Genomic DNA, 26391 nt, shown 5'->3' on the forward strand with positions numbered 1-26391 from the left:
TCAACCTCTGTGGCTTAAGCTAGTTCGCTAAACACAAATGCAACACATCCTCTATGCCCGAAAAGGAAGCAAAGCGTCCCTAGGTGTTACAACCTGCATTTACACGCAGGAGGGGCAAAGTTCGCATTATCGCTGTTGGACAGACGATAGCACTGTTATCCGGCTGTCCGCACGCATCATGGCGTGGTTGCGCAAGTGCTCCCGACAACGATGTCACGAACTGGCGGTAATCAGCCGTCTTCCAGCTATCCGAGCTTCGCCCTCCTCCGTTCAAAAAACACCAACACCAAGATCGTCCTCAGCTGGCCTTGCGCTCGGACCGAGGCGCGGATCGCACCCAGGACGACACTAGACGGCCGGTCCGCTGACGATAGCGCGTTATCGCTTATTTCTGTCGACCTGGTGTCTGGGCTCGCTTGGACGATTAAATGTAGAAGACGCGCTACGCGGTCGTATGGTACACAAAACTTTGGTTCTATATTGGCATACTGCAGTTTCGAGGTCACTTATACGAGTCTCGTGAGCAGGTATACTGTGCAGGAACTATATCACGCGTCTAGAGGACTACAATGATGAACTGGTACCAAGCTCGATAGGCCTACATATGCATCAAGTATACGCTGTTGGGACATATCCGACCGGATCCATTGTCGAATCGCGAATCGAAGACCATTTATCGCGGGAAAGACGTCATGGGATATTTGGAGTTTGGGTGAACAGAACCCCATGTGAGCTTTCAGAAGCAATGAGATCGGCTCCACCAAAACCTACGAATGACCGGAAATAGTTTTTCTAGATAACATTTCTCCTACATGCGATCAGCACTCCATGCATAGTCACGCCATGTCGCGGGGTTTACCAACTGCAAGGCAACCCATGGTCTGACCCTTTGAGCTTACAATGTCGTCTTTCCGTGCAGATCTCCAAGTCCTTTACACAACTGCGCCACAACTGCGCATCCGAGGCATCCATCATATCTTGCATTCTTCATAAGCATGGTTCAACCACAGAAATATCATCATGTGTCCTTTTCGTTGAGGTTTCATTTACCTGCCAAAAGCATGTCAGTGATGAGTGATCAACGTAGGCTGAAACATTTCAATTCCATCACCTCCAATCCGACGTCATAGATTGTCCTCCAACACCATCACCGGACAACATGGCATCTACAGGGCGCTGTGACCCTTCTATGACGGCACAGGGGGATCCGGTAGCTTTGTATACGACATCGGCGCGGGACATGAAGCGTAAATGTTTCACAGGCGCCATCACAAGGTTTGACTTGTAGTGTATCTTTTACGACGTACACGGAGACATACAAATGGAACTTCTTAGCTGGCGATCTGTTTTGCTATACGAGGCCATAGCAGGTATGACGAGAGTGTTTTCTGTCTTGGCTGATGGAGTGTATCAGCGATTTCATTATGGTCGATGAACCATGCCCGGTAAAGCGTGTACTGAAATCTATCTAGAAGACGTCTTCTCTACTCTACATACACTACTTTACCAAACACATAATACATTTACGATGAACATTTCTTTATAGCGAGACGTTGAGAAATCGGTCGGCTTTGTGCAGTACTCCGCTGGACGTGCAACATCGTACTCCGTAATTACATACCCCTCATATTGTTGCAGATCGTGAGCAAGAGATTGGTTGAGCTGTTTCCACCTCGGAGTTGCACGTATATGGCATCCGAAGGAATTAGCCAGGGAAAACAACAGTACGTACGATGAGAAAAAGAGCCTACACTCAGAGACATGATAGGTGAGTGTATGGCAATAGTAGCGATGCAGCTGTGGACGAGTGTGATGGTGTGATCATTTAAAAACATGCCCTGCTTGTCTTCCTTGCATCGGGAATGCGGTATTTGCATCTTCCCTTCTCCGAGAATCGACGGCTATGGAAGGAAGTTAGCAGAGTTAACAAAGACATCTTTGAGGACTACCAACGGAAGATTATGGCGTGAAAAGTCAAGGAGCTTGCGACTCCACTCCTGTGATCTCATCGATCAAGTCGGTATCGAGGACTGAGTCCTGTGTCCCAGTTTGCGTTTCAACTTGCGGCTGACCTGGAGGCAAATGTCCACCAGATGCGAGTATATCCATGTATTCTGTAAGAGAATTTGTTTGTAATTCATGGGTGCCATAAGTTTCATCTAGACCATAAGACTGCGGAGCCTCATCAGAGTAAAGGGCGTCAGAGACAAGAGCGCGGTGTTGCGCCAGCTGCCGTTCGTCGCTAGACTGCCGATATTGCGCAGACGGCATGACATATATGCCATCGTAGTCATCAGATCGCAGCTCAACGTCTGCGTTGTTCATGTTTTCCTTATTGTCATGCTCGTAATTGAGTGGTGATGCTTCCATGGCTTCGCGCGCTAGTTGGTCTTCGAGCTTCTCGTCAAAGATCTCAAATGACTGACCAGGAAGAGTGGGCCAATAATCTCTATCATGGTTGAGGTACCTCTTTCCGGGAGGGTAATGCCAGACATCTATACCTTCCCGGCGCCGAACACCATGGTCAAGAGGGCTATTGACAAACGGTGGATGTGAGAAAGCCGTGGTGGCAATGGCTGTATACTGTCAGTAAAAACTCTCACTGTTGACGAGGAAGTGACCATATACACGTACTATGCTTACTGTCGTTACCGGTCTCCACACTAGGGAACACAGGCGCGCCACTGGAGTCTAAGCTATCAGAAGTCCCGAGGTCGGTGCGGCGCGATCGTTTTTGACAAGATGTCTTAGACTTCTTCGCTACTTTGTTGTCGGACCCTGACTCATCACTTTCGTTTGGACGTTTATGAGTGAGATTCCTGCGTTTGTTGATTGATGGCTGCATGTCCTCATCGTCGCTAGATATGACGAGATACTTGTCTTGGGGGTGGATGTTTATGTTGTACGATGTCTTTTGGTTTGAGACCTTACGTGTGGAGCGTCTCGTACCCTCAGTAGGTAATGGCCGTGATCTGGTTTGCTTGCGTCCTGTGACTTTTCTGCCCTGCTTTGGTATCTCTTCCTTGTCCTCGTTTTGTACATCGCTCGAGTCTCCAGCACTAGCTTCGGTATCAATGACCGCAGAAGCGTCACTCGGATCGTCGGAACCGACCACTATCGTCTCCCCATGTGCTGAACGACGTTTGGCAGCTCGAGCAGGTCGAATGGCATCGTCCATGGGATGGTACCTTACATCGTAGACGAGCTTGCTCTGTGTTCGGTCACGCAAGCTATAGGAGGAGGTAGGATTAGTGGAAGTGGCTGGTGTCAATTGTGACTTTTTCGAGCCGATGGGATTCTCAAGATTAATGCCAATAGGGAGGCTGGCACCGCGAACCTTTCCCTGGGGTGACTGAGTAGGCTGCCGTGAAGGCCAGTCAGTTCACACCGCGGAGTAAATTAGGGTAGACTTACTGGTCTCTTGACAGGCTCGTGAATGCACTCGCTGCTCTCATCTGGGGTCTGGAAAACAGTCTTGTCATTGCTGACCATGCCCTCCGACTCCCTAGACTCGCGTTGATCGAGAGCTTCCCGGGGCGCGGTTGGGGATCTTCCGTTGTCATCGAGCTCGCCGCTGGTCTGGTGCGACTGTGTACCAGCTGGATCTTGATTTATGCTTCCGTTTGCGGGGACGTTCACCTGCGTTGCATTAGGGCTATCTGCACAGCAAGTGCGAGACTCACTTACAGTGCTACTTCTCTCCTTAGACTCGCTCACTACTTGAGACTCCTCTTCTATGTAGTCGGAAAATCCAAACGAATCGATCGTACTCCCTTGCATCGAAGCCATTCAGACCGCCGACAGTAGTAATGTGTCAAGGAGGGTGAGGGAGTTTACGTGAGTAAAGCTATGGAAAACATTGAGACGCGTGTGAGGGGACTAAGCGTCGAAAGGCAAGTGCGCTGGAGGAAGCATATCGCGTTTCTTCATCGCTCCTTCCTCAGCTGCATGCGTGTTGTTGGAAAGGAAGGAGCAAACTACAACATCAGAAATTGCTGGTCTCACTCACCACAACTTGAAAAGACGCGATCAATGAGAGACAAGAGACAAGACATAGGCAGTAGAAGCCAACCTGACAGGAAGTATTTGATTTTGGCATATCGATTGAGCGATAATGGTGATTAATATACTATAACAAACCACAAGATACACTAACGAATGTAGATTGCTCTCCTAACTGTAAGCATGAACAGCTTCAGGATACATTGACTCCGCCAAAAAAACAGCAGGAAAGATACCTCGCTGTAAGACGCCGACACATAAGAGGTGTTTAGTGATGTATGTGGATATAAGCCTCCGCCCCCGTTTTCATCCCCAAGCATGATGTGAGAAACAGTGGCTCGCTTGCCCAGCCGATGCCCCGAGAACGCCGTACCAAAAGCAGTGACCGAGATGAGAATCGCTTGAACGCATGGGAAGTAAACAAATGAATGGGCCGGTGAAGAATTAGTCTCGCCGGTTGAGTCGCGATGTTAGCCGGACGGGCGGCAGTACGAAATCGTCGTCGTCGTCTTGATCAACCTCGATGTCGACAATCTTGAGGGGTTGAGGCGCAGCAGTGGGCTCTTGGGGTAGTGTAGTCTTCGGTCGGGTATCCAGTTCAGATAGTGGTAGTGCGTCTTGTGGCGTGTCTTTTCTATACAGCATCTCGGGTTCCAAGGAAGACATGGATGTGTCGGAGGTCTCGTGCGGTTGTAGCTCAGGTGGATGTTGTGCCTTGCGTGCGTTACATTTCTCGACTTCAGCCTTGGCCGTCTCTAACATAGTCTCAAAGTTCTTCCGTACTCCTTCCAGCTCTTTTCGGCAGTCGCCGTCGCGTAGTGTGAGGTGCGCTGCCTTTTCGCACAGCTCTTGGGCTTGTTCCAATGTCTTGTCGGAGGTATCAAACAGCACCGCAGGTGTCTCTACTCCGCTGCTGACCCCGAGTCGCCCGCTTCTCCTGGCTGCTGACCTTGCGCGTAGTGATGACATGCGCGCTCGGTAGTTGACCTTGGATAGGTCGACCTCTTCGTCATCGTCGCCCACGTCGTCGTCGTCCTCTTCACTCGACTCTGCCTGCGTGGCCATTTCATTCATCCTAGCCTCCATCTTGGCCTTTCGCAGCATGTTGCGTCCTGTTCCTATTGCTCGCACCAACAACTCGAAAGACTTTTGCATATCACCATCGTAGCTCACAACGACCATTGTTCGTGGGCGATGGCGGGAGGGGCCAGACACGCGACCGGACGAGACGGACAGAGACTTGCGCTTGCGGCTTCCAACGGCGTCTGTAGGGGTTGCATTCGACGGTGCTGCGTCCTCTGCGATGGCGTCCAGTGCTGGGCGTATGGATGCGGTTGAGTCTGTCCTGCGCTTCCCGAACGGCGACTGTGATATGGGTACTTTTGTGTTTTCATCTTGCATGGCTGTGACCTTCTCTTCGACATTGGCAATATCCTGCAGCCATTGCGGTAGGTTGTCCTGGAGATACGTGAACGACTTCTCAATGTCCGACATGGTGGGCGTGTCGGTTGGTGAGGACCGGAGTTCCGGCGTTAAGTGGTAGGGGCGATGATGGCAGGGACGGATGCAGACGGATTGTTGCATGCAGCGGCAGTGTGAAGGGCGACGATAGCGATGTGAGCGTCGACCAGCGAGCAGCGAGGGAGGGCGTAGAGGAGGAGAGTAAAAAGGGTGTGGTTGGGGTAATTGCGCGTACTGTAATCGGCGGAGAAACAGTGGCAGACGATCAGCGATTACTTATGGGGAGAGACGGGCTGGCGAGTAGGGGAACACGTCTAATACGAGATGCGATCAGCGGGGCCAGACTGAACTCTGTCCTGTCTACCGACATGCAGGGTGGGACGACGGTGGTACAAATCCACGGCGGTGCATTACACCAAGAAGAAAGAGGGGGCAGTCAGAAAGCAAAGAAACGGACTTGCATCGGTGCGGGTGCAAGGTGCAGGGAAGGTACTCCGCTCAGAAGAGGTATGGGGTACCGCAGCAACGGCTCCGTACCCTTAGCGGTGATCGAACAGGGCGCTCGGCCTTATTACAGACGAGTCGCGAGATTACAAGATTCAATTGCCTCACTCCTGGGCGTTGCACGGCGGAGTTTGTCGTTGCGCTGCCACATGGCCGACGCAGTACAAGATCGATCCAACCATTATGGTGTTTCGCATGGCTCCGCGATAACGCATCTACATACTTCACTTGTCGTGATCCGCTAGACGCGCATGGGGGATGGCTTCCTAGTCCATTGCGCTTTGCACATGATCTCCCTCCATGTCGCGGCTCGATCCACTCCGCCAGTTGCGATGACAGCTCGAAACACGCTGCACGGCCTGCACCCGCCGCCGGCCTAACGGTTGCTGCCAGCTCAACCCCCCATTCATCGACTTGGCGATAGCGCGCAGGGAACTTCCGCCCGGCGGCTATTACTTCCAATAAGCACCAGTGCGGCGTATCTACACCCGTGCCGCAGCGCCTCAGCCGAAACGAAAACATGGCGCCCTTTGTGTTGTCTTCAACCTGCGAATTGCATACCAAAAGTGCTAGTTTGAACAACCAAGGATTGAGCCCCATGTCCGCATCGTCCTTATCCAACCGTCCGTACAGCATGCACGTATATGACGGAGACATTCTCCATAATCCTGCTTCTGTGTAAGATGATGATTTGCTGTGCACAGTCCAGTGACCGACATGCTGTGCTCGCGAACGATGCCAGGCTAGGAAGGCGGGTGCGCCCACCTGACCTGTCGACATGCGCACCGAGGCCGGTGGGTATCTAACTGTTGAAGCTTACCACACAAACTGCTGTAGCGTGAACGTTAACATACGTAGCATTATTTAGATGAGTCGTCTAGGATCATCCTAGGCTGCCGACGATTCTTCAACGCATCGACTGCCCGTTAAGGTAACCACGCGACGGAAATAGCCCCCCTGGTTATGCGGGTAAGGGGCCTGCTCAACACACGTTTCGTTTCGCACCTCTGCTTTTCTCATGTCGTCAGCCTGGCACGTTACGACACACGAGACTTGTGCTCGAACCTCATTTAATGTACTCGAACAACAAGGACGTTTTCAGTATGCAGCTTTTCCACAGAACCAAAACCAGTAAATTCCATGTTTCGATTCAACCACGCTCAACAAATTTACCATCCTTAGGCGACAATTCAGATCAACAAGGGCCATGGTCATGGTCGCCGACCTGAACCACATTGTAGGGAAGACTGCATCGGAACCATGCATGTGCATTCAGCAAGGGTCGCTGCGACAAACGAGTTACACAATAGCACTGCACACACTCGGCCCTACAAAGGAACCGAATAGTATCAGGGAACAGTGTGGTATTGTTTCGAACATTCGATTGCTGAGTCGTTTTTGATTGTTCGTTTATGCGTGCTCGTAAACACCTATACGCGGCGCTTCTAAGGCCATAGCTCCTCAGTCCTCCATCCAGCGTTGGCCTTTGCGCTCTCGTCAAATGTATATCTAAATCTCCGTGCCTTTTCCGGATCGCTGAGATCGGTCTGTTCCACCGAGTCCGGCACAATGACTACAAGGCGGAAGTTCTTGCGCGCAACAGGGTCTTTCAAGTCGTCTACCTTGGAGCCCAGTGCGAGGTTCTTATCGTCAAAAGGTTTGGACGTAGGCTGGCCAGGCGGAGGATTCTTGAATGAGCCTGTGGTATTGCGTTAGACTGTTTAAAAGCTTCAAAGACGGCGACACTTCTTACCCTTGATGCCGGGACTCTGGTTGCCAAAGAATCCCGTCAGCTCCCTTTGCCAACTGAACTGGTCTTCCTTGCCCTCATCAACAATTCTCATCCTCTTCCCCACCTCACTCTTGACAGTCCTTACACCACTGCTCTCCTCGTCACCCTCGATATCGTCTGCGATGACGAATGCCCTTCCCTTGATTCGCCATTGTGTGCCAGTATCAGCATTCCAGTATACAGCCTCCACAGGGCCTCCACCGCCACTACCCTGTATTTGATCATTGCTTTCTGCATGCCCCGCGCTCGTTGCAAATATCTGTCCCACCTTCTCCATGCGAACATCTGTTGTGAATGTAGGACAATCGCTCTGATAAACTTGAGGGTTACGCTCCGCATCATTGTGCTTGTTCTCTGGTAGCTCGGCCCAGAAACCGCGGTGGATGCAGTATCGCACGCGAGGCACAAAGGGTGTAGGCGATCCCTTGGGTGCTGAATCGAGTGTTCCGAGAACGAATTCAGGCGACTTCATCTTGGAGATGTGCTCGCTGAATAGGGACTTCCATGGCGCGGGCGGGAGGGTTGATGCGGAGGGTGCTGTAGTAGACATGGTGCGTAGGACACGCGAAAGGCGATGGGATGCTGTGCGTGAAGCTATGATTGCTGTTGTGAGGAGGCAATTGAATTCTTCGTGATGCTTGTAACAATTCAGAGTTCCGAAGCTTCAGACTATTTGATGTTGTCTAAGAATGATGTCGTCATCAACCAGATCTGTACCTGCGCAATCGTGCAGATTCAATGAGGTCAGTAGCCTCTGTCTGGTTTAGTGCAAGTACCTATGCGGCCCTCAAGTGTGCTTCAATCGTTAACAGAAGCTTTGGTAAAGCATTGATGTGTTTTACAAGTATCAAATGTACCATGAGGATAAATGTGGCAGCCACATGCTTCCCTGGTTCTGCGGGGCATCCGAGGAGGGGCCGGATCTGTCATCACCACCAGCGCGATTTCACAAGACAGATAATTTCATTCTTGAGACCTGCAAGCTTGACATTACACAAATATAACATCAACTACATTTAAATTCAGGTTTCTCATGCAAGCCCATAGCAAGGGTTCCCTTCTAAGCACAAGCCAACTGTGTTACACAGCATCACAGCGCCCCGAAACCGTTCAACAAGTCAAGATCTGTGTACAACATTGTACCCAGTACAGTGGGCGCCTCAAGTAGTGCAATTCGGCGACCTCGATAATATCGCTTCGCCAGATTGGTAGGAGTTTGTTGCATGAGTAGTAGAGTATCCTGCCCTTACGACAAGGTCGAATGATTTCAACGGGTACGAGTGATGTATCTGTCACTGTGTATCCGAATTATTTATACAGTATACTATGCTCAGCTTTTGCCCTATTTAGACGACATTGCAGGAACATTCCCGTCTTGAAATACCTGGCAAGCATATCTGCTTATGAACATCTCAAGCTTTCTTGAAGAAACTGGCTATGCTTCCCTGCCCTTTCTTGCCTGCATTCTTTCCTTTCGCTGAGCTTGATGGTTTGGCAGGTGCTGGCTTGGCCTTCTTTGGTGCAGGCTCGTCCTCTGAGAAGGACTCCCAGACGGCCTCTTCCTTGGTCACTGTGCACAGTTAGTTAGAGAGCTTCAGAAGTTCACTGGCTACTTACCGAGATAGCCATCCTCATCCTTGACCTTCTTCTTTTTCATCACGCGTCTTCGGCCGCGTCTACGACCATTTGCTACGGTCACAGTAGCTTCACCATCAGCTGGCTCTGTCGTATCCGTTGCCGCTGTAGACGGCGCATCGGGTTGTGAATCTGCTGTGGCTGGCGCATCGGGCATCTCCTCGTCTGCAAACGTTAGAAAACGAAGCTATGTTTAGCTGCGAGGGCTTACCATCGTCTTCCATCATCTTGCGCAGTCGTTCGGCTCGCTCCTCTCGGGCTTTGCGGGCTGCTTCATTCTTCTCCTCGTCGATTTTGATTTCGGGTTCGTCATCGGGATCGCCTTCGTCTTCAGACATTCCTTGCATTGGTTCTGGACAAGTTAGTCGTGTACAGCCAGGAATGACAGCTTGTGTACGCACCATCTTCAACCGGGGCCGGCGTAGACTCCTTGGACTTCTCTGCCTCTTTCGCTTTCGGCTTGGCCTTTGCAAAAGACTTGAACAAATCGCCTGTTGCCTTGTCTTTTTTCGCCCCTGACTTTGAATCGCTCCTCTTGAGTGTACTAGGGGCCGCAGAAGGTTGTGGCGTTGAGCGACCCGATGTGTTGTCCTCTGATGTGCTTCCTCTCTGGGTAGATGCTGATTTCTCCTTCTCTTTTGCACCTAGGGTAGTTGTGGCTTTTGCGGTAGACTTTATGACGAGGTTCGCAGCGGGCTTGGACGAAGCAGTAGGAGGGGCATATTTCGCGGTTCTTCTCTGCGAACGAGTTAGCGCGCCCAGGTAGCTTTAGCCAGTGTTCGTGCCTTGATGTGTTGGTTTCGAATTGAACCATACGCTCTCCATCGCTCTAGAGGATCTTCATCTGTATATTCTGACACAACCTCGCGATTACACAAAGACAGCACGCCGAGAATCTGCTTGCTTTAGTATGAGCCTCGAAGGGTCCTAGGATCTCGTACCTCAAGCGGACCAGGCTCCAGACTGTAGATGTGAGCCGTGAATCCTTCTTCAAACTCTGAGCGGGTCTCTGTTCAGATTGTCAGCAAAGACTCATAAACATCATGTACCGGAACGCACTCTCCAAGTCCTCTTCTCGCACCAACATAATCCGGGTCTCTTTCACACCCTCTGGTGCGGGCGTGTCCTCATCGTCGGGGTCACTAGTATAATCAGAATCTTGAGGCAATTCGGACGTAGGCATGGAGCTCATGGGAGGCGAGCTGCGCATGTCTGTGTCCTCGCCCTTTCGTGTGTGGGCACCATTGGTCTTCTCGGCTCGTTTTGGTGTACCAGTTACCAGATAGGTCGCATGAATAGAGTTTGGTTTCCGCGCATTCTGGTTTTTCCGAAACTCGAAGAGCATCCTGGACCATGTAAGCTGATGATCGAACACTTGCACTACCTGGACTGACCGCTTCGCTGTATTGACATTGATCTTAAGCGCTCTGCTTAACAGCCTGTAAGTGACGGGCTTTTGTTCGGTAACCACTCTTGCAGTGAGGTAGTCCTTGTAATTCTCTTCCGCCATTGTAAGTGTTGTTGTGGCTGACATAGTCGTGCAGCGGTGTTCGTGGAAGAAGTTGTGGAAGCGCGTCGCGGGGTTGACTCAGAATCACGCGTCGTGCTTGCCCATGATGATCGAAAATGACTCAAGCGACAAGGCATTCATCGTCGCCCGCAAACTGGATCACAACTTCACCCTAATCCATGATGAGTGCCGGAGAGGACGACGATCTGAAATTGCAGCGAGCATCCGCATCGCTCCTGTCTGATTTCGAGAGGCTGCTACCGCGATTGCTGCGAAAACGACAGCATGGCGTGTCCCTCGGTTCCGTCCGTCAACATGTCAGGGCAACTGACATGTACAGAGCATGCAGCTTGGTATGAACTCTCTGGTTCTATCTTATCAAAAGATGGCTGACATTTGCTAGGTTGAGCCATTCCAGGAGGATCCCCAAATTTTGGACACCCACCTCAAGACTTTCATTCCTCCACTAATTGATGCCTATCTGGAATCAATATCTGTGAGCACTAGAGACGAACCAAAACAAGGCTTTGTAGCTCTCCCACATGCTATATGCTCCGTCTTGAACACCTTTTGCAAGGTCCGAGGCGAGAAGGTCATCAAAGGATTCTTCAACAACGAGCCGCGCTATCTCGAACCAATTCTGAGAGAACTAGAAGCCAGCGAAGCAACCAAACCCGACAACGACAATTCCCTACAGCAGGTAGCAGTTCGGCCATGGATACAGCGCTACATACTACTCTTGTGGCTTTCACAGCTGCTCTTAGCGCCCTTTCCCCTAGAGTCTATGTCTGGGCTGCAAGTTTCTGCAGAGGCGCCAGTAGCTCTTGGGCTGAAGCTGCCTGAAGAACTGCCCGGTGTGACTCTCCGGGTACTCTCGATATGTATGTTAGGACTTCGGTCTCCGACAAAGGAGAGGGGCGCCGCTGCTAGTCTCCTAGTGAGAACGTGTGTGCGACCAGACATGCAAAAATTAGGTTTACTGGATGCTATGGTTCAATGGTCGCTATCCTTCTTCACGGATATCTCCGACGAGAAAACCGACATACATCAGTGTCTTGGTGTATTATCGTTCTTATCTGGACTGTTAGCATCGGCTACAAACGAAGAACTTGGCCCTTTCCTCGCTGCCATCTACCTCTCGTGCAGGAAGATCTTGGATCAAGAAAGTCTTGCATTCGTCCGATCGTCAGCTGTCGTTCGCAAACTAGTCGTGAAGAGCTTGCGCAATACTGTACTACATTGCCTCCAGGCGACGTCAGCCCTTCCTGGGCTCGACTCAACAGTAGTGTTGGAAGAGGTCATCGAATACCTTCTCGAAGCGCTTGCCGATGGAGATACGCCGGTCAGATACGGTGCTAGCAAAGCGCTTAGCATCATCACCCTCAAATTGGACGCAGACATGGCCAGCGAGGTTGTCGAGGCAATACTAGGTTCTCTCACAGAAAACATCTACTGGCAGGGGTCCAAGCGCAATCTGAACAGCGTGAACCCACTTCGATGGCATGGGCTGACTTTGACGTTATCCCAACTACTCTATCGTAAGGCAATTTCTACAAGCCATCTATCGGATGTACTCAACGCCCTCCTACTGTCCCTCGGCTTCGAGCAGCGTTCACCGACTGGAGGATCTATTGGTACCAATGTACGTGATGCGGCTTGCTTCGGTATCTGGGCGCTCTCTCGCCGCTACCCTACAATCGACCTCCTTGCGGTGGAGACCGCTTCAATCAGAGCCTCTGAGCACCTCAAGTCGTTACACGTACCTCAAGTGCTGGCGATCGAATTGGTAGTCGCAGCATGTCTTGACCCAGCAGGCAACATCAGAAGAGGATCATCCGCTGCGCTTCAGGAACTCATAGGTCGCCACCCCAACACGATAGAAGAGGGTATACCACTCGTACAGATCGTTGATTTCCACGCTGTTGGTCTTCGTCAACGAGCAATGTGCGATGTGGCAATTAAGGCGGGAGAGCTACAGTCCCTGTACTGGGAGGCTCTGTTCGGCGGCCTGCTAGATTGGAGAGGAACTGGGTCGTTAGACTCGGACTCACGCCTCTTTGCAGCAGAGGCTATAGGCTCTCTATCCAAGGGCCGGTCTTCTGCGGTGGTACAAAATATGTCAATTCAGGTCCGCGACAAGCTCGCGGCATTACGGCCTCGCGAGGTTGAAGAGCGTCAGGGACTGTTAACTGCTCTTGCAGCTCTCATTGACACTACAGAAGTTTCGCACGGCAGCCAAGCATATGAAAACTCATATACGTCCTTGATGGACCTCTGGACATCATTCTCAAACGAATTAAAGCTTGAAGATAAAGCATTCACCTCACCAGCGCTGCGACCTCAATTCACAGCATCATCAGTATGCACATTCATCGGAGCGATGGCAACGTTTACCCTTGAGTATTCCAGTAAGCTCTGGCCTTCTAGCTTGCCAGTAACACAGATTTGTGACCTCTTGAATCTTTGTCTGGCTCGTCACGAGGAGTCCGTCTTGGACTCCATCGCTGATGCTGTTCCAGCAATAGTTTCATTGTTGTCCAAGATACCTGGATCTAAAACGGTCGATATGGTAACATCGTGGCTGGGTCGATTGGAGAATGAAGCATCTTACAATGGACTGCGATGTTCTGGACATGCGATCGCTGTTGGAGCTGCGCATGGCGGTTTGGACAGCTTAGCAGTTGATACTGAAAAGGAAAGTCTTCAACGACGAATCGTGAAGGTACTCACATTCAGGTGCACTCCAGCTGTGGCAATTGAGGCTCGGGCAGTGGCATTGCGAGCTCTGGGTTGTTTGCTCAGCAGTCAGACTTCGCAACCAATTCAACTTGCTTCAGATGTGAAAGATCAGATTGCAAGCGCCTTGCACATTGCACTAAACGACTACACCATCACCGAGAGGGGAGATGTCGGATCACTTGTTCGACTTGAGGCCTTGAAAACTGTCCGATTGGCTTGGGCATGTGGTTTACTCACCGAAAGACGCAACGAGCGTGAGTATGATATCTTTGCCGATGTCCTTCGGCTATCTCTGGAAAAACTGGACAAAATGCGCATGATCGCCGACCAAGTCCTTCAGCAAAGAGAAGTTAGCACCACAGTCATACGTGATGTCTCCTCTAAGACTTACTTCCTGAGCGCACTAGGTGTGTTAGCGATAAACCCTCTGACCAGGGACGCCATCTGCGTTGGATTCGTGAGTTCTGCGGGGATGGGCTCTGAGTCTGTCGTACAGAATTCGCGAGCAGCTTTGTTGGACTTTGTTGATACAATACAAGACGAAGATGTATCAGACACTTCGCAGTTCACCTTGGTCGACTTCGCAAACTGCTTTCTGATGCTCTTGAAAGAAAACATCACCGACGACAGGGTTTTGCTCCCTCTACTAGAAGTCATATCCTTCTTGTTCGACATGCAGATCATGCAGCGTTTGCAGTCGACATCTTTCAAGTAAGGGCCTGTCTCTTGTACCTCGTGTGCAGATCAACTGACGACATCAGCTTCCGAGCACTTCTTTCCTATACGCAGAAAGCGCACTTCAAGTCCACGCACATGCAAAAGCTTCATCTCGCACTGGACGTGTATCGTGGCTTAGGCGACATTCCATCAACAAGGACAGATACTCTCTCCAAAGTTGTGAGCATGCTTTTACATCCATTTCCTAAGGTATATGTAACACAACAATGATCCTGCTTTATGTTGACGGTGAAACAGATACGCATTACAGCCGCTGAGACTCTCTGGTACTTGACGCATGAAGGAGGGTTGAAGCGCCATGATTGGAGTCTACCATCGAAGAGTCTGAAGCCTGCCGTAGATGACATCAAGGCATTCTTGACTGCAGTTTAGGTCGGGGAGCCGTTGTGAATGAGGAGTATCCGCAGTAGCTTTGCCACTTCGGCGATGTAAGCCATCGTTATACCGCTTCCCGTGTAATACGGCAATCTCAAGCCGCCACCCGCGTGCCTACGCAGAACTTCAACACACCCTTGAGACTTGGTGCAATTACTCTCTACGTTCCGTCCAGTACTCATGCGGCACGGGCGATCTGTTACCATCCCTACATACCCTGCGTGCTCTACTGTTCTTGTGCAAGCTACGATAATCGTCTCTGTCTTCGGAACGTGACCAATGGTGCGTATGATTAAGGATGATTGAGCATCGACCTATCAAGATCAAGCACTAATATCACAGTCTGCACCTGTTGTAGAGGCCTCGGAAGGTGCTATACCTTGCTGTGAAGGTGGGGGCTGAGCGGCCGCTTAATATTCAGGTGGCACAGATAGATGGGCGCTTATATCAACGCGCGACTCCTCATCTACCACCGTCACAGTTTCACCCGCGCTTCTGACCTTTAATCCTGTAATCTATAGCTATTAATCACTAGCAAGAAGCCAACACCATTGCAGGGAATATAGGTGATGCAGCATACAACCCTAGTGAAAATGAACAAATTATCAAGATCAGGCTGAACAGCAGCAGACAGGATGAGAGTATATGGGCACCAAAGAGGGCAACAGCTCTTCACTTCCAACCAGCTTCTTTACATCATCGAGAGCAGTTCTCTGTCGCAGCATCCATGGTCTACACGCCAGCTGACGGTGAAGCTCATTTCTCCTCATCGACCGTATCTTCGAGCACCCCGCTGCTGGGGGAGCGGCACTTACAGGAGAAATGGAAATTCGAGCCTTGTTCGATAAGACAGAACAGATGTTCCGTTACAATGTCAATGTCTCAGAAGAGAGTAACTCCAAGGCCATCAGAGTTTTGACTCTAGTCACCGTTGTGTTTCTTCCTCTTTCATTCATCTCTTCGGTGTTGGCATAGATGCTAAAGACATTAGAGACATGGGAAGCTCGCAAGCACTCTTTTGGGCCATTGCCGTTCCTGCCACAACGCTTATTGGGAGCCTCTCCTTGCTGATTGCATATCGTGGAACGCACACGTGGGCTAAGGTACGCGCGATGGGCGATGCCATATGGAAACCTGACAAGATACCGACTGCGCGAAGTACTCTGAATCAAAAACCAAAAGATGTGGAAAGGCAGACCAGGACGGGACAGTATATGCACTCCCTTCAGGACCAGGTAGTATGCGCAGGCGAAAGACGGTGTTGAATGTCGGTGAGGCCAGGAAGCCAAGGAAGTTCAAGAAACAGGAAGATGGATGCGGATAGAGGTGCTGTGACACACCGGGATAATAGAAATCCGTTCTTACAAGTAGATATTCAAGCAGATTGTTCCTCTATGTGTGCGCCTAAAGTTTGGCCATCGTTTCGTTCTTCCTCGCAATGTCCAGCACAAACTTCTCAGCCTCCCACGCACTTCCCCAGCCGCTCTGATATCCATAGCCAGCATGACCATAACTATGCACGACCCAAATTCCTCCGATATTTTCTTTCTCTACTCTTGGGCCTCCCGTCCGCATAGGACGTAGACCGACACCGTGTCTGATGACACTCAGCTCAGTTACCTTTCCAGTGTTCGGTGCTAGCGAGGGACACAAGTCGATGGAGCGTTGCATTATGCGCTGGGCGAGGTTGGGGTCAGGTTGAGATTCCCATGAGTGGTGTTGCAGACAGCCGCCGAGGATGGTTCCGCCACCGACTGCACGTTGCATGATATATGTAGCTTCTTCACTGCCATCGTCGGTCCCGCTTACTGTTACCATGACACCAGGCTCATTCCGCACTAGAACTATTTGACCGCGTCCAGGGTACACGTTGCTGTCCATGACGCCTCCGAGTGTGGAGGCCAGAAGACCGGTACAGTTAACTACGATGTCGGCATGTCCTGAGGAGTGAAAGCTGCCTGCTTCGGATATGTGGGATAGTATGCCGCGCTTGATAATCATACCAGCTTTCACACACTGTCCCAGGATCCAGGGAAGATAGGCGGCGGTGTTTATGCATACAGAGGTAAACTCTGTGCCAGTGTCACAGCCTTCTGGGAGTTCAGATTTGGGCAATACGCGGAACTATATAGTGTCAGTGTGTTATCACGCAAGTAAGGTTGATGAGCACATGAAGATAGAGGTTCAGATAGGCACTACATACATTCGGCACAACATCCTTGAACCACGCATCTTCTTTAGTCAACTCCTCAAACCACTGCCCCGTAGCGGTGCCTGCATCTTTCTGTCTTCCATATATCCTTGTGTCCTGATAATGGATACCTGCTTCTGGTACTTCACGACAGATTCGATCGAGCTCACTCCAGGTAGCTTTCTCAAACCTCTGCAGATTAGAGCCTGGCTTGCCGACGGGGAAGTAGTTTGCTCCTGCCCACGGTGATGCGTATTCTATGTCGTAGTCACCAGGCATATGCTTGGCTACGACTGTGATGCTCAAGTTTTTATGCTTTGAGAGCACGAGGGCTGTGGAGAGGCCGATGACGCCGGCTCTGCGGAAGTGTTAGTGTGATGTTGACCTTACAGCCCGATACGAACTAGATAAGTTGGAGAGTCATAGGTAGTGGTGTGATGAGTACTACTACTACTACTACTACTACTACTACTACTACTACTACTACTACTACGGGAGGAACATGGAGGGGCAATTCAAGAATGATGACAGCATTGACAGGCGAGCTTACCCTACAACGACGACATTTTTCTGGGTGGCCATGATGACTGCTTCAGGGTCAGAGCGGCAGCTGTCTTGACGCACCTGTGATGTGCCGAGGGGTCATAGAAGACTACTTCCTGTCTTCCGTGTTGCGGAGCGATGGTTTGGCGGGGCATGCCTTGATTCCCTTGCTCGCTTATTGGCTCCTTCCCGCACACGAGACAAAACGCGTGCGCACATGCGAGCTTTGTTTACTGACCAGATGGCCTGCTTGTCCTTGTTAAGTCCATTACAACGCTGTAATCGGCCACTTGCACCCTCCCACTATTGTCCAGACTATTGAGAAGACTCAGTTTTTGCACATTTGCACGCGCTTTTTTGCTCTTCACCGCCCGTATATCGCGAAAATCAGTCGGGCCTGCCCCCATCGGCTAGCTGGGGGAGCTCTGCGGTCCGTGACATCATTGCAGGCTCCGAGGTATGTAGGCCGAAGATTTTTCCGTACCATCTCAAACGTTTAGTTTCTCTGATTCCAAACGTACAAGAAGCCTCTGTCCCTTTGTCTGGTTGGCTGACGTTTGATTGTACTTCTCCAGGCTCCTGTACGTGAGCTGTCCTGACTCAGGACGGAGATCGTTGTTCCTGCGACTCGCCAAGCTGAGCCATCCCTGTCGCCGTGTCCCTTCGAGAGCTTCAAAGAGTTCGGGCGCGTCACAAAGATATTCTACATTCACGTTCACCGGCCACGACCTTCACCAACTTGGCGTGGCCGGCCCAGCCCTCACTACAATAGCAACTCTCGCACCTAAGCTCAACCCTCATCCATGACCCCGTCACCCCACACTTGTGCCTTCCTCTTTGCATTACACCGACTTCTCCTGTCCAACACCCACCCTAGATACACCTGTCAATATGGCTACCCGAAGACAACGGGCCAACTCGCCTGAATTCCCCATACTCGAGGCTAATGCCCTGTATGCCAGCCAGATTCGTGGCGATGGTGAGCTCAATTCCACATATTCTCCATGTTCAAGGCTGACTTCGCCCAAGGCAACTGCCTGTTCAACGCCCTATCTGACCAGCTCTACGGCACCCAAGACATGCACGAGGTGCTGCGTATTGCGACCATAGAGCATATGAAGGATAGCGCAGACTTCTACCGACAGTACATGGCCTGCAATAACGTGCGGAGGAATCCCAAGCGCAAGACTGCTGCTGCAGCTGCAGCGAAGCCCGTTGACACCACATACTACACCGAGGAGCAACTACAACAACAGTTTGAAGAGCATGTTGAGAAGATGGGCCAGCCCGGCGAGTGGGCAGACAACATGGAAGTCTCAGCGTTTGCCTCAGCCCTCAACGTCCACGTCCGCCTCTGGCAGGCTGACTACACCTATCTCTTCTCACCCCGCACATACTACACGTCGAATGACGACCTGGCTGCTAAGGACAACCGCCAGACACTTCACATTGCCTACCATGTAAGTCATGTCACCACTACCCCACCGGCATTATACTGACGTACCATAGACTTGGGAGCATTACTCTTCCGTCCGTAACATTGCCGGACCCCACACCGGGCCGCCCGATGTCAACGTCGTGCCACAAGTCGTCTCCAAGAAGCGTCCTAGTCCTAGTGTTGATGGCGACGATGACGATCAGCGCCGGCGCTCTCGAAAGCGTCGCTCGCCTCTGCCGCTTTTCGACTCCGACTCTACACCAGAGGGTACCGAGAGCTCGTCAGACGAATCAAATGGATTCGCAGCCTCGCAACAGTCTAACATTGAGATTCCTCAACCAGAGCCCGTGAAGCCGGTCAAGCTCACCATCAAGCTCCGTGGCCTCCGCACCTCAGACACCTCCTCCCCCACTCCATCCTGCACCACATCCCGCGCACCCACACCTGCGCCTACATCCGCACCACCACCATCGGCGCACATTCTAACAGAGCCCAAGAAGACGGCTCCCGTAGCACCTACGAGTGCTGCAGTGGCAGAGGCCACACCCGCTGTTACCGCCTTGTAGGCCTGGTAGCATGACGGCTTATGACGGACAATGGTTCACGGTTCACATTGACGACGCTGATGATGATACCCAGCATAACATTGGGCGCTTATTCTTCCTGGGTTATTTCTTTTTTTCCTTCTTTGCATAGCATACGAGCATTGGCAGGGGCTGTCTGTTACACATCGTTGCATATGCCAGCATGACTGACGGGTGCCAAAGTGCTTGGGCCGCGCTCTGATCACTGGCTTTGGCGTTTTGGGGGTTGCGCTTGCGTTGCCAAATGAATGATGAAGTGGATGATCTCTTGGGTATATGACTGATACCTACTTAGAAATGAGAACCATTCCTCCTGTTGATCTATTGCCAATTGATATATGGTGAGGCTTGTGGTTTTTTGCATCTTGTGAGGTCATTGAATATGAAGTCTTCATGGTAGATTTGATGAACAGGTTTTTTAATCATCATGACCATTACGCATATCTAACGTCTATTCGAAGCCCTCGTCCTTGGCATCTACCTCGCCCTTGGACCTCTCTAGCGCGGGACTCAGAGGCCCTGCCATGTCAATAGGCGGCACCTTGGCCCCAATTAAGCTCTTCCTATGCAACCGTGGACTCTTGTCCAACGCCTCAGCTTCCTCTTCTACCTCTGGACTCTGCATACCCTCTTCCTCACCCCCGCCATGCTCGCTGCCATAGCCCTGATTAGCCAACCTTAAGCCCATAATCTGTTGTCTCAACTCATCCACAAAGCGCTGCATGTCCTCGAACGGCAATCTAATAGCCCCTCCTTCCGCACTCTCCGCCTGAGTGTTGTACAGCCTGAGTGCAGTATCGAGGGCGCGTTCAGCTTGCTGTGACTTGTCTAGTCTGTACCAGTTCTCGCTTGCGAGGACAGCCCAGAGCGCCGCTTTCCTGCGTCTATTGCCTAGTTTGTACATGCCCACGCCTGTGCGTACTGCGTAGCAGGCTGAGATGCGTTCGGTGATGAGGGCGTGGCCTATCGCGCCTACAAGACCCGTTTCGAGAATGCGGGTTGCCCAGCGTGCGGCATCGTCTGCGGCTGAGGAGCCACGGAGGCGCAAGAGTTCGAAGCTGAGAGCGAGAGTGCGGAGAGCATAGTAGGGTGCCGCGCTACGCTGGCGGTCAGTGTAAGAATACGATGCAGCTTCTATCCACGCATCGATGTTCTCTGCGCGGTTCTTAGATGATAGTGGTGTAGGTGCCATGAGAGCGGATAAGGCGGCCATTTCAGCGGCGCCAGCGTAATGTCGCCAGGCTTTGTCGTTTTGGAAGTCTGTTCTTAAGATATCGTATGTACTCAATGCGAGTTTCCAGTCACGCAGCATGAAGCAGTAATCTGCTAGCCGCCGCATAATGGCTTCGGGGGCGTCAGGGCGGTAAAAGCCTTGTAGGCTGTCGTAGTTGGAGTTTCCCGATGCAGTGGAGGATGATCCTGAGGTTCGTGAGCCACCAAAGGGCGTCCAGCGTTTTGATAAAGACATGAAGCGGCCTGACAAACCGCGACGTCGGGAAAGGATCTGCTCATTCCAGGTAGAGACGCTGCGCTCCATGTTGGGTATTATAGACTGCGTGACTAGTTCGCGGATGAAGGTGCGTAAGCTGCTGATGTCGGAGTCGGGGAAGTAGGGCGTTGGATCTGTTATATCGTCTGTGGTTTCTTTTCGGAGGGTCAGTACATAACATTCGTATCAAATTGATGCTATCAGACGTACCTCTTCTCTGGATCTCTGCGAGCTCCTCCCCTGCAGACATCCATTCACAGGTCGGTAACCGTACACTGTCGTCGTCTGAAGCTATGCATTGCTGACTCTTGAGTCGCAGTAGATGGCAATGTAGACCAAAATGTCGCTTCATCGAATCGAATGTTTGATTAGATTTGGCGATATCCCCTGTCTCCTCATCATGGATCAAGACATAATATCGTAAGAAGTCGTTTTCAACCCATTGCGGAAAACGAAGATCGCCATCATGCTGCCGGTTGTAAAGTCTCCGCAGCTCTTCTATAGGGTGTGGATTTCGTGACGAGATGGCTATGATGCCAGCCACAGGGTGGGAGAATGTCTCGTGAGGTACCACCGGTAGTCCTGATAGTAGCCGGCGTAGGTATAGAGTATGGAACGGTGAAGCGGTGCCATCTGTTTGTGTGGCTGTTGCGTCGCCCCTGTTCATATAGTCTGACACGGGAGATTGTCTGTTGAACTCGGAGTACTGCAGATGCCGGTCGACTAGTTCTTCGATTTGTGACACATCACCTCCTGCCCGTCGTGGTGGCCGTGTGGAGCTCGAGGATGTCCGCTGACCACCCGTGTCAACGCGCAAATCCGGATATGCATCATCTACGCCTATGAAGCGCACACCAAAATCCTCCCAGCTCTTGCTTGCCCCGTTGCTATCTCGTATTGTGACTTTGCCGGGAACTGACTCTCCGAATGGCCGCAGCAGTTGTAGCAGTCCACCCTCCAAACCCTTCCCCCGTATCAGCTCCTCCGTCTGCGCGTCCGCTAAGACAGCCACACATGGCACAAACGCCTGCTGTATGAGCGTCCGGTACTCGTCCGATACTCCCGATGGTAGGCTGTTGGGCGTCCCTGTTCCACTCAATCTTGATCCCGGTGAGAATACCGAGCCTTGTACCGTGCTCTGGGTGGGGGTTGCGGTGCCCGAGTTGGGGCGCGACGTAGATATGCTGGTAGTAGACTCGAACAGCTTGGAGAGGCTTGGATTTGAACGGCGATACGGGAGACTGGCGAGAGAGGAAGCCGGCGATGCGCGTTGTTTGGGCAGTATCATTGACGCCTCCGGGTCGGCTGGGTACTTTGGGGGATTCGGCATGGCATCTTGAGGCGGCGTCATGAGAGGCTAGGGCGATGCGCCCGCGGGGTTCTGAATGCGCGCGGAAGTTCCGAGGCAGTCGGCATGTATCCGGATTGTCGTGTGCTGGAATTGGCGGCAGTGAGAATTTACTTTAGACAGCTGGCCGTTTGTAGCTGCGCGAGTGTGACGACGTTGGACGGTGCATCATCGCAGTTGCGGCCGCTGCGCTTTGTGACTGGACGAAATGCGGCATCTCCATCACCACACAATTGTCCCTCATCGCGTCACATGTTTCCGCAAACATAACAAAACAGCCCTCTGCAACCTTCTTGTCTGTCTTTACTGCGATTTACGACCTAGGGGCACATTGCAGCAATCATCTTGACTCACATGGATGTCGTTGATGAGTCGTGCCTCAATCTGTTCACCGCGGACATTTTCATTACTATATAAACGTAACTTCCTTGCACCGACACTTCGCCCACTTCTGCGATATAATCCGGTTCCAACTACTTTCTCTACTCTCACCCTGCAACCATCTCGTATGTCAAGGACGAGCTCGCCATCCGAACCACAACAACCAAGCCCTAAACGGCGCAAAATCGACCGGCGCTCACCCCAATTCCTTCACCCTTACGGAACCATGGCGTCGACAAAAAATGGCGGCTCGGCCCAGTTGGAACTTACAGAAGTTGAATCTAAGCTTAGGCAACTTCTGTTGGACGTGGCTACTTACATCGACGAAGCACCCTCAAGTGGAGATGTCACTGGAGTACAGGTTCCAGAAGAACTAGTGAAGGAGAAGATTGTGCTGCGTTGGACCGGAGGCTGGGTTCGAGATAAGCTTCTGAAAGTTGGCAGCCATGATATCGACGTTGCCATCAACAAGATGACTGGCGAGCACTTTGGCCTGAAGATGCAAGAGTATCTTGAAATTCCGGGCAACGCTGAAAAGCATGGTCTTATTGAGAAAGACGACGGCCTTAGTACACGCGACAAGACGAAGAAGATTGCTCCAGGCCTGCACAAGATCGAAGCGAATCCCGAAAAGTCAAAGAACCTCGAGACTGCGACCACCAAGATCATGGGCATCGATTTGGACCTTGTTAACCTCAGGAAAGAGACGTACAACGAAGTCTCTCGTAATCCAGAGATGGAATTTGGTACAGCAGAAGAGGACGCCATGCGGCGCGATGCTACCGTCAACGCCATGTTCTACAACCTTCATACCTGTCAAGTTGAAGACTTTACCGGACGCGGACATGAAGATATGGCTGCCAAGATCATCCGCACTCCACTCGAGCCTTATCAGACCTTCAAGGATGATCCACTCCGGGTGCTGCGTCTGATTCGCTTTGCCAGTCGACTCGACTACACTATTGAGCCAGAGACAGCAAAGGCCATGGGCAACGCAGAGATACAAGATGTGTTGAAGATCAAGATCAGTCGTGAGCGAGTGGGCATAGAGCTTGAGAAGATGCTAAGGGGCCCCAGACCACGTATGGCTCTAGAACTTATCGATCGTTTTGGTCTCTACAGGACTGTCTTTACAGATCCTACCCGCGAGCTACCTTCTGAACCGGAAACAGCCTACTTCAAGCCGGCGTACGATTTTGTCGAGTCGACTATCGTGGAGAATACCGATGTACCTACTGCCATCTCAGACACCCTATTGAGAAACGAGGACGAGAAATATTTGGCATGGGTTTGCGCCACCATGATGCCTTGGGTCGATGCGCCAACAATTCCTCACCAGAAGCCACTCCAGCGACCCTATTTCGCTGCTTACCTGGTAGCTCGGGAAGGTTTCAAAGCGCCGAACAAGGTCTGCGACGTCATTGCTTCCTCTTTGGGTAACAGCGAAGAGATCCGCAGCATCGTCAGTCAATGTGCCAAAAGCCTTCGGAGACCAGACACCATCAACCCAACAAACGATGCGACTGCTAGAGACACTTTGGGCATGGCTATCCGTCGTTGGGGCTCAACATGGAGGACGCAAGTCTTTTTCAACCTTGTCTACGAGATTGTGCTCGGAAGGGTGTCAAAAGATGGTAGGTGCTTGCTAGTCTTTCAATTTGAATGCTGCTAATAATCCTTAGAACTTCTTCGCTCGTATGAAAGCTTCCTTAGCCATGTTATTGAGCTAAAAATCCTCGATGTCGACACCTTCAGACCTCTTCTCAAAGGTACAGACCTTGCCAAAGCACTCGGTACTAAGCCTGGCCCTTGGATGAAAGATGCACTCGACGTCGTCATGGCCTGGCAGCTACGCAACCCCGATGTCACCGACCCCACCGCAGCCATCGAGGCGGTAAAGGCTTCTAGGGCTGAACAAACTGATAGTGAGCTTTCCCTTCGCCTGGCGTCACACTTTCTTCAGCTTACCATCCCACCTCTCTTTCCGCAGAATAAGCCTACGTCTAATGCGCTGGAAGCCTCGCGGCAACCGGCTCCTTGGAAAGACGCTGGGAACCAGTATGCCTTGGACTTGCTGAAGTGGACGATTAGCGTGTTGGACCGAAAGACAATAGAAGCAAAATGGCAGTTGCTGATGCCTCCAATACTGAAGATGATCGATGATGTTGGAGTGGAGTGGAAAGCACGAGGCTGCCATATGCTCGGCCTATTACTTGGGAATCTACACCAGACGGGCGTGGCGGACGATGTGAAGGAGTCGTCAATAGCCAGGCAGGGTTCCGCAAACTTCTTGCAACGCACTGGATATCACAATATCTTTGCTGAGGCTCTACTACCCATGTTCACATACATCCCTTCTATCACACCGGAAGCAGAGTCTGTTACGCTCTTCAAAGAGGTGTTCCCCGCTGTGACTTCGCTCGCTCAACTTCTTCCGGCAGACACCAATAAAGGCGACTCTCGGGAGCGTTTCCTGGATAGGAACTTGCGTGAAGGAGTTCTTTCCCCTCTTGCGCATTTCCCTACGCCGTCGTCGTACGCGGAGTTGGCCACATTGATCATGTCATACGTTCCTGTTTTACTAGGCCTTATGGGCATTGATACAGTCAAACATCTTCCCGACCTCGTACCTTTGCTCTCAGCTGTACTGCAGGAGCCGTTCGCACTTAGCCACAAGCCACTTCTGCTCGCAGCACTAAAAGCGTTGCAAAGCGTCTTGCTCAATGCTTGGCCTAGGCTACATGCCCACAGAGGAACAATCATGATGGGAATATGTCTGCTCTGGAGCAGGTGCCTCGAAGAGCAGAAGAAGGCAGACAGTGAAGAAGTCAAACATGTGCTATACCAAGTGCAGGAATCAGTGGCTATGTTGGACGCGGCAATGCAGGCTACTGAGTCAGACGGACTTGCTGAAGCCTGGGAGAAGGAAAAGCAGGATGTGTTGCAGGCCTCGCCAGAATTTGAGAAGCTATTCGAGGAGTGTGCGACAAAGTGAAACTATCACAGAACCCCTCCCTATACGACTAAAAACTTCTTAGGAGGAAGAAGCTTATGTCGTCCCGTACGCTCGCGATATAACATACAAAGTGCTAGGCATCAGCAATGATAAACGTGAGCTCTTACTAGGAAATGTATCCAAGACACATGAAGTTGGCGTGTCAAAGCCAGCAACCCGTTCCGTGTGATGATCAAGTTCTTCACACCCTTGCACGAAGAACGTTGGTTCCTGCACAGTGACGACACAGCCACATAGATACAGGGTACAACGATTGGTTCAGCTGCATTGCATGCAGTCTAACGGTTTTGACCATGTCTTGAGTGACAAAAACAGGAAGCTGTGCTGTCCTCGGAAGATGATGCCGTTCAACGCACACCTTATCAGTGGCAGTCGCGAATAGTTGCATCAGCAGACAACGTCAAGTCTGCCTGCGTTGCCGTGGGGTCCGTGGCTGTGCGGGGGCCCCAACTTGGCATGTAATCGGTGTTTACACAGCCCAGATGCCAGATCAAATACGAACTCGGGGCCAGACTACTGCAGCAATGCTGTGTAGACAAGTTAGACACATTCACATCCAACTCACGTGCAGATGGCCGCTTGGAGCTGTAGACGATATTTCTCAACGTGGTTCCTGGGCGCTGGCTGCTCGAGTCAATAGCGGCC

General features: G+C 51.4%; 9 protein-coding genes across 9 annotated transcripts; 3 read left to right on the plus strand and 6 right to left on the minus strand.

Annotated features, from left to right (window-relative positions):
- Nucleotides 1-1974: 1974 nt before the first annotated feature.
- Nucleotides 1975-3789, minus strand: ALTATR162_LOCUS5974 (uncharacterized protein; the record flags this gene model as incomplete). The annotated part of the gene is made up of 4 exons (XM_043313594.1): nt 1975-2576; nt 2635-3361; nt 3415-3639; nt 3688-3789. 4 exons carry the CDS (start codon nt 3787-3789, stop codon nt 1975-1977), a joined length of 1656 nt encoding a protein of 551 aa, XP_043169529.1.
- A 657-nt stretch (nt 3790-4446) lies between these two features.
- ALTATR162_LOCUS5975 (uncharacterized protein) lies at nt 4447-5496 on the minus strand (the record flags this gene model as incomplete). Its single annotated transcript, XM_043313595.1, has 1 exon — nt 4447-5496. One exon carries the CDS (start codon nt 5494-5496, stop codon nt 4447-4449), a length of 1050 nt encoding a protein of 349 aa, XP_043169530.1.
- A 1916-nt stretch (nt 5497-7412) lies between these two features.
- On the minus strand, nt 7413-8309 carry ALTATR162_LOCUS5976 (uncharacterized protein; the record flags this gene model as incomplete). The annotated part of the gene is made up of 2 exons (XM_043313596.1): nt 7413-7666; nt 7721-8309. 2 exons carry the CDS (start codon nt 8307-8309, stop codon nt 7413-7415), a joined length of 843 nt encoding a protein of 280 aa, XP_043169531.1.
- Nucleotides 8310-9171: 862 nt separating this feature from the next.
- ALTATR162_LOCUS5977 (uncharacterized protein) lies at nt 9172-10904 on the minus strand (the record flags this gene model as incomplete). Its single annotated transcript, XM_043313597.1, has 8 exons — nt 9172-9329; nt 9377-9559; nt 9606-9746; nt 9796-10132; nt 10180-10290; nt 10336-10403; nt 10454-10740; nt 10789-10904. 8 exons carry the CDS (start codon nt 10902-10904, stop codon nt 9172-9174), a joined length of 1401 nt encoding a protein of 466 aa, XP_043169532.1.
- A 182-nt stretch (nt 10905-11086) lies between these two features.
- Nucleotides 11087-14753, plus strand: ALTATR162_LOCUS5978 (uncharacterized protein; the record flags this gene model as incomplete). Its single annotated transcript, XM_043313598.1, has 4 exons — nt 11087-11257; nt 11308-14354; nt 14405-14570; nt 14619-14753. The coding sequence occupies 4 exons, from the start codon at nt 11087-11089 to the stop codon at nt 14751-14753; spliced, it is 3519 nt and encodes a 1172-aa protein (XP_043169533.1).
- Nucleotides 14754-16160: 1407 nt separating this feature from the next.
- ALTATR162_LOCUS5979 (uncharacterized protein) lies at nt 16161-17529 on the minus strand (the record flags this gene model as incomplete). Its single annotated transcript, XM_043313599.1, has 3 exons — nt 16161-16880; nt 16960-17305; nt 17498-17529. 3 exons carry the CDS (start codon nt 17527-17529, stop codon nt 16161-16163), a joined length of 1098 nt encoding a protein of 365 aa, XP_043169534.1.
- An 852-nt stretch (nt 17530-18381) lies between these two features.
- Nucleotides 18382-19494, plus strand: ALTATR162_LOCUS5980 (uncharacterized protein; the record flags this gene model as incomplete). The annotated part of the gene is made up of 3 exons (XM_043313600.1): nt 18382-18469; nt 18520-18950; nt 19000-19494. 3 exons carry the CDS (start codon nt 18382-18384, stop codon nt 19492-19494), a joined length of 1014 nt encoding a protein of 337 aa, XP_043169535.1.
- Nucleotides 19495-19963: 469 nt separating this feature from the next.
- Nucleotides 19964-22331, minus strand: ALTATR162_LOCUS5981 (uncharacterized protein; the record flags this gene model as incomplete). The annotated part of the gene is made up of 2 exons (XM_043313601.1): nt 19964-21156; nt 21212-22331. The coding sequence occupies 2 exons, from the start codon at nt 22329-22331 to the stop codon at nt 19964-19966; spliced, it is 2313 nt and encodes a 770-aa protein (XP_043169536.1).
- Nucleotides 22332-22956: 625 nt separating this feature from the next.
- Nucleotides 22957-25725, plus strand: ALTATR162_LOCUS5982 (uncharacterized protein; the record flags this gene model as incomplete). Its single annotated transcript, XM_043313602.1, has 2 exons — nt 22957-24364; nt 24413-25725. The coding sequence occupies 2 exons, from the start codon at nt 22957-22959 to the stop codon at nt 25723-25725; spliced, it is 2721 nt and encodes a 906-aa protein (XP_043169537.1).
- Between the last annotated feature and the right edge of the window lie 666 nt (nt 25726-26391).

The sequence above is a fragment of the Alternaria atra genome (assembly GCF_907166805.1).
Source record: "Alternaria atra isolate CS162 genome assembly, contig: 25, whole genome shotgun sequence".
Classification (NCBI taxonomy): domain Eukaryota; kingdom Fungi; phylum Ascomycota; class Dothideomycetes; order Pleosporales; family Pleosporaceae; genus Alternaria; species Alternaria atra.